The 10,367-nt window shown below is 46.4% G+C and overlaps 1 protein-coding gene across 1 annotated transcript in view; it reads left to right on the forward strand.

Annotated features, from left to right (window-relative positions):
* Nucleotides 1–10,367, forward strand: part of MUC16 (mucin 16, cell surface associated) — a 161,451-nt gene that overhangs the window by 104,430 nt on the left and 46,654 nt on the right. Inside the window, 14 exon segments of the mRNA XM_032251910.1 lie at nt 958–1,082; nt 1,297–1,364; nt 1,961–2,133; nt 2,444–2,479; nt 2,733–2,798; nt 3,597–3,721; nt 3,980–4,047; nt 4,662–4,834; nt 5,164–5,199; nt 5,458–5,523; nt 6,686–6,810; nt 7,016–7,083; nt 7,816–7,988; nt 8,301–8,336. Coding sequence (XP_032107801.1) covers nt 958–1,082; nt 1,297–1,364; nt 1,961–2,133; nt 2,444–2,479; nt 2,733–2,798; nt 3,597–3,721; nt 3,980–4,047; nt 4,662–4,834; nt 5,164–5,199; nt 5,458–5,523; nt 6,686–6,810; nt 7,016–7,083; nt 7,816–7,988; nt 8,301–8,336 — 1,338 coding nt within the window.

The raw sequence follows: 10,367 nt of genomic DNA on the forward strand, positions 1-10,367 counted from the left end.
GCCAGGCCCTGGGGATACAGCAGGTATACAAAACAGATAAAAATCTCTGCTGTCAGAGAGCTTGTATTCTTGTGATGATGATAGTGGTGGTGATTTTGATGATGATGGTGATGCTTATGGTATCGATGATGATGATGATGAAGGTGGAGAGGATGATGACAATGGTGGGGGTTATGATGGTAACGATGATGTGTTGAGTGTAATAAATGATAGTGCTGGTGGTATTGTTGGAGATTATCATGGTGGTGGTCATGGCAGTGGTGGTGACAACAGTGATGTTGTGGGTGACGATGATGATGATGATGGTGCTGGTGGTGATGGAGATTATCATGGTGGTGGTGGTGGTGGAAGTGATGATGACAGTAATGATGGTGGTGATGATGGGGATTATCATGGTGATGATGGTGGCAGTGATGATGGTGATGATGGTGGTAGTGATGTTGATGGAGATTATCATGGTAGTAGTGGTGGTAGTATGATGACGACAGTCATGATGGTGATGATGATGATGGTGGTGATGATGGGGATTATCATGGTGATGATGATGGTGATGATGAGGACTATCATGGTGGTGGTGATGGTGATGATGGTGATGGTAATGATCATGGTGGTGATGGTTGTGCTGGTGGTGATGACGGGGATTATCACAGTGGTGGTGGTGGCAATGATGATAACAATAATGATGCTGTAGGTGACAATGATGGTGATTATGATTATGGTAACAAAGGTAAGAGATAATGTATGATATTATCGAGCAATGAACATACAATGAAAGCTAAGCTCAGCATCCAACTGATGTGATATAGTATGTTATTTTTAAGTTCTATCACTGTAGGCAAGGGAGGCATTGAAAATCTTCATTTTGTCCATCCATTTAATGCTGTGTATATTTAAAAATAATTCTACTGCAAACCCGTAACTTCTGAACATAGTGTTTGTTTCTCACCCCCACTCCAGTGCCTGGACCTCTCCTGGTGCCATTCAACCTCAACTTCACCATCACCAACTTGCAGTATGAGGAGGACATGCAACATCCTGGCTCCAGGAAGTTCAACACCACGGAGAGGGTCCTACAGGGTCTGGTGAGAGTCCAACCCATCTAACTCTGCCTGGCCCACCTTATCAGATTCTACATGCATCATTCATGCCAGAGATATAGATGAAGATCCCACATGAATCACCTTCAACCCAGAGACACCAGCCCTACCCACTGGTGTCATCCCCACCTGCCTCATTTCTGCCCTGCCCCTCTTCATCAGCCCTCCCAGTCACCTCCCTCACCCTCTCCCTCCACAGCTCAGGCCCTTGTTCAAGAATACCAGTATTGGCCCTCTGTACTCCAACTGCAGACTGACCTTGCTCAGGTGAGATCTTAGAATAACCCATCAGGGCTTCCCCAAGTGTTCCCAGACCCCAGGAGTTTTTCAGCATTCTTCTTGCCCTATCTGTGATTGTCCTCGGAAAGCGGTTTCAGAAAGAACGTGTCTCTTGATCCTAGCACTTCCCCACTCAAGTGACAGATTCTGCAGAACCCATCATCAAGATTGGTTTCCTACTCCACTCATCCTTCTCAATAACATCCATTACCCATATCCCTTTCCTTAAGTTTTAAAATTCTGTTCCCAAGATTTCCCTCAAGAGAAAGGTAGCTTTTCCACTTGCTTTTATCTCTGACTCCAGCTCTTCACTTGTCTAAAGTCTGGGCTCTCCTGTCTTCATGGTGTCAAACTGCAGGTTTCACCTTGCAATTTCATAAATATTCTTGTATCCATGACTCTGCTCCCAGTCCAAGGCTTGCTGGGAGTCGGTGCATTTAGAGAAATTAATTATGGTTTCTCACCTGTCTCCCAGGCTTCTCATTTCCTCTGTACCCTCTCTGTCCTTCCCTCAGGAATCTCAGGACCCCTTCCTGGGCAATTCTTTCATTGTCATCTCCCACCCCTGCCCCTAACCTCCCCAGGCCAGAGAAGGACAAGGAAGCCACTGGAGTGGATGCCATATGTACCTACCACCTTGATGCCCAAAGCCCTGGACTGGATAGAGAACAGCTGTACTGGGAGCTGAGCTGGTTAACCCATGACATCGCTGAGCTGGGCCCCTACACCCTGGACAGGGACAGTCTCTATGTCAATGGTGAGCAGCTTTGATGTGGTTGAGTCTTTTCCTCCTTGCTGGGCAGCCCTTCCTCTCTGGCTTGAGGTCATACTTCCTGACTGGACATTGAAGCTTCTGCCATGTGATGATTGATGTCAGAACTTCATTATTTTTTTCTGTATCTTGGTCTGAGTTCATTCTTCAGACCCTGAAGTGAATGTGCTGATAGAGAACCTCTAATGGTTCCTGTTCCATGAAACTCCTATTCCACCAGGGTAGCCCTAATTCCTGTTTGGTCCCCCAGCTCTCCTTAACCCTTACCCGCTATCCTCCTTCCCTCTCTCTGCAGGTTTCACTCATTGGATCTCCATATCAACCACCATCAGTGAGTATTCAACTGATGTTCTAGTACTCCCAATTCTACTCCAAGCAGGGCAGGAGCTGAGCCCTCCCTATAAACAATTATGTCCTCTTCATGAGAGAAAGTGCTGGGAGAGCACAAGTGATTCCCTCTCCCCTATGCCCAAAAAGAAACACAGTTCAAGACCCTCCTGCAGCGAGCCTCATAATAGTCCTACCTACTGGCATTTCTGCCATGAGAATGCTTGCTGCTTTCACTGATGAGGGCTTCTCCTTAGCTCCTGGGACCTCCACCGTGCACCTGGGAACCTCTGGGATCCCATCTTCCCTCCCTAAACCTACAGGTAACTATCAGCCAACGGCACCTCCATTAGAGCATCCCTGCTGAGTGTAAACATTTCTGCCATGATGCACTTAAATAAAGATAAAAGTCATAGTAAATGTAGTGATGAGGAGTCTACCTGCAAGCTTTATTGAGCTCCTACTATGTGCCAGACCCTAGAGATACAGCAGGGAACATAGAAATAGATAGCAGTTTCTGTTTAAGATAGCTTATATTCCTGTGGTGATGGTGATGTAGGTGATGGTGATGACAATGATGCTGGTGATAATGAAAATGATCATGATAAAGTTGATGGTGGTGGTGATGACAATTATGATGACAGTGATGAGGATGATGACAATGCTGGGGGTGGTGGTTATGACGGGAATAGTTATGTAAGGATAGTAATAATTATGGCGGTGGTGATTGACAAAAATGATGGTGATGTTGACACTTATGTTAATGAAGGTGGTGATGATGATGGTGCTGGTGGTGGGGTTGGTGCCGATGGTGGTGATTATGACAGTAATAATACTCATGGAGACAATCACAGTGATGTTGAAAATGAAGGTGGTGTTAACAATGGCAATAGATGAGATCTGGCACTCTGGAACACCACAATCTATGCTTAGCATCTAACTACTATTATTTAATGTGCTCTATCAAAAACATCTATCATAATAGCCAAAGGAGGCATGAAAACCTTATATTTTATCACTCACTTTAAATCCTGTTGCATATGTTTAGAAATAAATCTATTGCAAGCTCTTAAATGTTCTCTGCTTTTAAACAGAGTGTTTATTTCCCACCTTCACTATAGCCGCCAGCCCTCTCTTAGTGCCATTCACACTCAACTTCACCATCACTAACCTACAGTATGAGGAGGACATGGGTCACCCTGGCTCCAGGAAGTTCAACACCACGGAGAGGGTTCTGCAGGGTCTGGTGAGAGCCCCACCTATCTCACTCTGCCCTACCCACCTTACCTATATCACCTATATGTCACCTATATGGCCAGGGAAGATCTTACCCACCTCCCCTCACCCCCAGAGATAAAAGCCCCACCCAGTCTATTGATGTCAACTCTACCAACCAGCCCCACCTACCTCACCTACCTCTGGTGAGCCAGCCCCACCTACCTCACCTCTGCCCTGCCCCTACTTCCTCAGCCCTACCACTCACCGCCCTCTGCCTCCCCCACAGCTCAAGCCCTTGTTCAACAGCACCAGTGTTGGACCTCTATACTATGGCTGCAGACTGACCTTGCTCAGGTGAGATCTTAGAATTTCCAGCCTGGCTGCCCCAATTGTTTGTAGTCTCAATGAGTTTGGACTTCTTTTTTCCTGTCCCTTTTGTGGTTATTCCTACCAAAGATGGAATTCAGGAAACAGTGGCTCCAGGACTAACCTGTCTCCTGGTACTAGCCATGCCCCTGCCCCCACTTCCAAACTGACTTAGAGATTCCAGAGTCCATCAGCAGGACTGGACTTGTACTGTGGCCATCCCTTCAAATTCCTGGTTTTCCCCCCACCTCCCTTGACTTTAGGTGTTAAATTCTGTAACCAGGATTTCTCTCAAGACAAAAATGCCTCAACCACCTGCTTTCATACCCAATTCCAGCTCTTGAGCTATCTCAAGTCTGAGCTCTCCTGTTTCCATGCTGTGAGAATGCAGGATCCACCCAGACATTTTAGGAAAACGATTGTGTCCACAATTATGCTTGCTGTCCCAGGCCAGCCAGTGCACTCAGAGAACCTAACTGTTCCTTCTCACCTCTGCATTAGACTTTTTATTTCCTCTGTCCTTCTTGTCCTTCACTCTGCCATCTCAGAAATTCTCCTTAGGCAATTCATTTATTGCCATTCTCCTCACTGCCTCTCCCCAGGCCTGAAAAGGATGGAGCAGCCACCAGATTAGACACCGTCTGCCACTATCGCCCTGACCCCAAAAGCCCTGGGCTAGACAGAGAGCAGCTGTACTGGGAGCTGAGCCAGTTGACCCACAGCATCACTGAGCTGGGCCCCTACACCCTAGACAGGAACAGTCTCTATGTCAATGGTAAGCAGCTGGGATGTGATTAGAGTCTTTTTATCCTGGCTGGGTAGCCTCTACTCTCTGGCTTGAGGTCACATGCCCTGCCTGGACATTGAAGGCTAGCACATGTCTGTATGTGGTGATTGATGTCAGAATGTCATGATTTCTTCTTTATCTTGAACTGATTTCATCCTTAGTACCTTCTTCCCTTATACATAGATTCTGACAGAGAATCTCCAAAGGCTACTGTTTCATGAAACTCCTTTCATTCCTCCTGGGTAACCTTGATTTTTGTTTGATCCCCCACCTCTCCCTTGACTCTTATTGACTCTCCTCCCTTCCTCTCTATGCAGGATTCACCCATCAGAGCCCTGTGCCCACCACCAGCAGTGAGTATTCTACTGATGTTTCAGTGGTCCCAATCCTACACCAAGTTTAGCAGGAGCTGTCCCCTATTCATAAGCCCTTATGTCCTTTTCATAAGGGAAAGAACATAGAGGGCACAAATTATTCCCTTCTCCACTGCCTCAGCTAACCAGAGTCCCAGCTGAATCCCTACATGCAAAAGTCTCTATGAATAGTCCCTCCTGTTGCCATTACTTCCATGAGAGTGCTTGCTCCTTTCACTAATGAGGGCTTCTCCTCAGCTCCTGGGACCTTCACAGTACAGCTGGAAACCTCTGGGACTCCATCATCCCTCCCTGGTCCCACAGGTAAGTACCTCAATGGCACCTCTGTTAAAGCATGGTTGGTAAGTGTAAACACCTCTGCTTTTATTCACTCAAAGATGGAAATACACAGTAAATCTAGTAACGATAAGTCAACCAACCAACTTCATTGAGCACTGCCTCTGTATCAGGACCTGGATATACATCAGGGAACAAAAAAAAGAAAAAAAAGAAAAAGCACTGCCCTCAGTGAGCTTATATTATTGTGATGATGATGGGGGGATGGTGATGATGATGGGGGTGGTGGGGGTGGTGGTGGTGATGATGGTAAGGATACTGTGATGGTTGTGATGATGATGGTTATGGTGGTGGTAATCATGGGAAAAATGAAGGTCATGGTGATGGTGGGATGATGGTGGTGGGGGTGGGGATTACAATTGGCAATAATTATGGGTATGTTGGCAATAACTATAATAACAATTATGATGATGATGGTTGTGTTGTTGCGGTGATGATGTTGGAGTGGTGATGATGATAGCAATGGTGATAATGATGGTAAAGATGATGATGGTTGTTTGGATGACGACAGTTATGATGGTAATGATGATGTGATTGTAGTGATGATGTTTGTGGTGGTGTTCATGCAGATTATGACACTGGTGATGGTGGCGTTACTGGGGATGACAATAATGATGGCAATGGTGATTACGATGACAATGATCATGATGATTATTCAGATGACAGTGATGGTGATTATGTTGGTAATGATGATATGACAATGGTGATGATGATGTTTGTGGTAGTGTTGATGGGGATTATCATGGTGGTGATGGTGGCGGTGCTGATGGTGACAATAATGGTGATGATGATGGTGATGAAGATAATGGTGATTACAGAGGTACCAGGTATTATCTGATATTTTTCAGCACTGAATATGCACCAAAAGCTGGGCTCAGAATCTAACCAGTATTATTTAATATGCCTTAAAAAATAATTTCTAACAAGAAGGGAACAGAAAACTTTCATTTTGTCATTCATTTTAAATTCTGTTTCATATGATTAAAATTAAATCTATTGCAAACTCTTCAAGTCTATTGCAAAAGTGGAGAACCATGAAGAGTTTGTAGTAGACTTATTTTTAATCATATGCAACAGATTAAAAATACAAACAAATACAATAGGGTTTGTTTCCCACCTTTTGCTACAGCCACCGGCCCCCTACTGCTGCCATTTACCCTCAATTTTACCATCACTAACCTGCAGTATAAGGAAGACATGCATCGCCCTGGCTCCAGGAAGTTCAACACCATGGAGAGGGTCCTTCAGGGTCTGGTGAGAGCCCTGCCCACCTTACTCTGTCCTGCCCACCTTACCTGATCCCAACAATGTCACCCATGTCAGGGCCATGGAAGAGAATCTCATCCACCTCCCCCAGAGACACAAGCCCTGCCCATTGGTGCCAGCTGCACCTGCCACACTTGTGCCCCACCACTATGCCCCCAGCCCTCCTAGTCACCTCCCTCTCCCTCTTCCACAGCTCAGGCCCTTGTTCAAGAACACCAGTGTCGGCCCTCTATACTCTGGCTGCAGACTGGCCTTACTCAGGTGAGACCTTAGAAGAGGCAACCTGGCTGCCCTAGTTGTTCCCAGTATCAAAGAGTTTGGATTGATTTTTTTTCTTGCCATCCTTGTGAATGTCCTCACAACAGATGGAATTCAGGAGGCAGTGGCCTCAAAACTAATCTGTCTCCTGATACCATCAGCACCACTCCCAATCAAGTGAGAGATTCTGCAGAGACCATCAGCAGAACTGGGCTTCACCCTGGGCCTCCTTCTGAATTCCCTCCTTTCCACTCACTTCCCTTTCCTCCAGTTGTTAAATTCTGTGCTCAGGATTTCTCTTAAGACAAACATGCCTCATCCATTTGCTTTCATCCCCAAGTCCAGCTCTTCATCCGTCTCATGTCTGAGTACCATATATAGTCATAGGCGTCATTTTGATTTGAGCTGGGGTTTATTTAGGATAGGTAAAAGGAGGTGTGCTATGTAGTCAGGATGGGATACTGGTAGCTGGCAAAGGTGAGCTTTTTTCTTGTCTCCATGCCATGAGAATGCAGGCTTCACCTTGCAATTTTATGAAAGTTCTTGCATCTATGACACGGCTCACAGTCCTGGGCTGGCTGGCAGCCAGGACATTCAGAGAATCTAAATGTGACTTCTTACCTCTTTCCCATGCTTCTCATTCCCTCTGGCCCCTTCCTGTCTGGCCCCAAGAAATCTCAGAACTCCTCCTGAGGCAATTTTTAAATTGTTATTCGCTTCATCTACCCTCCCCAGGCCTGAGAAGGATGGGGCAGCTACCAGAGTGGATGCTGTCTGCACCCATCGTCCTGACCCCAAAAACCCTGAGCTGGACAGAGAGCGGCTGTACTGGGAGCTGAGCCAGCTGACTCAGAGCATCACTGAGCTGGGCCCCTACACCCTGGACAAGAGCAGTCTCTACATCAATGGTGAGCAACTTGGATGTGGCTGGAGTCTCTTCCTCCTTGCTGGGCAGCCTCCACTCTCTGGCCTGAGGTCACACTCCCTGCCTGGCTACTGAAGACTCAGTCATGTTGTCTGTATGTGGTGGATAAGGTCAAAACTTCATGGTTTCTTCTTCATCTCAAACTGAGTTTACCCTCAGGACCTGTTTTCTAAATCTGAGGGTGCTGATAGAGAATCTTCAGTGGCCTGTGTTCTGGGAAACTCCTTCCATTGCACCAGAGTACTCCAGCGTTCCCTAAACACTTACCCACTCTTCTCCCTTCATCTCATTGCAGGTTTCACCCATCGGAGTTCCCTGATGACCACCAGAAGTGAGTATTAATGGATGTCCCAGTACTCCTGATCCTATGCCATACAGGGCAGGAGCTTCTCTCTCCTTCTGTGCCTCTATATCCTCTTCATGAGGGAAGGAATGGAGAGAGCCCAAGTTATTCCCTTTCCCATGTGGCCCAGCTCCAGATGGAGATCCCACTCAAGCCCCACATTGCAGCAAGGCCCGTAAATATCCCCACCTGCTGGTATTTCTGCCCTGAGAGTGTTTGCTACTTTCACTAATACAGCAAACCTTCTCCTCAGCTCCTGAGACCTCCACAGTGCATCTGAGAACCTCTAGAACTCCAGCCTCCCTGTCTGGACCCACGGGTGAGCACTATTCAGTGGCATCTCTATTACAGCATGCCTGAGGAGTGTCAACATCTCTGCCATTTTCACTCAAATAAAGATAAAAAGTCCTAGTGAATCTAGTGATGAGAAGTCAACCAACAAATTTTATTGAGCGCCTGGCTTCTTCAGAGCCCTAGGAATAAGGCAGGGAACACAAAAGAAATAAAAATCTCTGACCTCAGGAAGGTTATATTATCGTGGTGATGATGATGATGATGATGATGAAGATGGGGTGGTGGTGATGATGGTGGTGCACATGACAATAATGATGGTGTTGCTGATGATGTTGGTGATGCTGATGATGGTGATGATGATGGTGGTGGTGGTGATTTTGATGGTGATGATGATAGTGGTCGTGATTATGGGAAGGATGATAGTGGTGGTGGTGATGTGATGGTTCTGGTGGTAGTTGACACTGTGATCGTGATGTTGACAATGAGAATAATGATGATGGTGATGATGATGGTGGCGGTGGTGGTGTTAATGGTGGTTTTGATGGTAAGAATGATATGACGATGGTGTTAGTGACCATGTGCTAGTGGTGATTGTATGGATGATGGTGGTTGTGGTGGTGGTGTGATGATGATGATGGGGTGGGGATGATAGGGATTATGATGGTCACGGTTTTAGTGCTGATGCTCGTGGTGATGACAATAATAATGGTGATGGTCACAGTGTTGCTGATGATCATGGTGTTGACAAAGGTAGTAGATAATGTCTAGTGGTATGGAATATTGAATATGTACCAGGAGCTGTGCTCAGCATCTAGCTCCTATTATTTAGCATGCTGTATGAAAACTATCATTATAGTCAAGGGAGGTATGAAAACCTTTTATCACTTTAAATCCTGTTACATATGTTTAGAAATAATTCTATCACATATTCTTCAATGTTAGTCCACTTTTGAACACAGCGTTTTTTTTCCACCTTCACTATAGCCACCAGCCCTTTCCTGGTGCTATTCACAATTAACTTCACCATCACTAACCTGCGGTATGAGGAGAACATGCATCACCCTGGCTCTAGAAAGTTTAACACCACAGACAGAGTCCTTCAGGGTCTGGTATGAGCCCCACCTACCTCATTCTATCCCACTCACCTTGTTTAGTACTGTCCACCTCACCTATGGAAGGTGGGAAGGCATGGAAGATCTCGCTTACCCCATTTTGCCCCCAGATATGCATGCCCCAACCACTGATGCCAGCCATGCCCACCTCCCTTCTACCATACCCCTATGACTTCAGTCCTCCCACTCTCCTCCCCTCTCTCCCCCACAGCTCAGGCCCCTGTTCAAGAACACTAATGTTGGCCCTCTGTACTCTGGCTGCAGACTGACCTTGCTCAGGTGAGAACTAAGAACAGCCAGTCTGACTGCTCTTAGAAGTTTGACCTGCTTCCTTTCTGCACTCCCTGGAGATGTCCACAGCACAGGTGGAATCTAGGGGGCAGTGGCTCCAAGACCAATGTGCTTCCTGGTCTTACCACCTCTCCCCTCATCTGAGAGATTCTACAGAGCCTATCAGCAGGACTGGGCTTCTACCTTGATCATCCCTCTGAATTCCCTCCTTTCCCCTACCTGCCTTTCCACCAGTTATTAAATTCTCTTCCCAAAATTTCTCCCAAGAAAAGCACGCCTCATCCACTTGTTTTCATCCCCAATCCCAGCTCTTCACCTGTCT

Source organism: Sapajus apella, unplaced genomic scaffold, assembly GCF_009761245.1.
Source record: "Sapajus apella isolate SASKATOON/1434 unplaced genomic scaffold, GSC_monkey_1.0 scaffold77, whole genome shotgun sequence".
Classification (NCBI taxonomy): domain Eukaryota; kingdom Metazoa; phylum Chordata; class Mammalia; order Primates; family Cebidae; genus Sapajus; species Sapajus apella.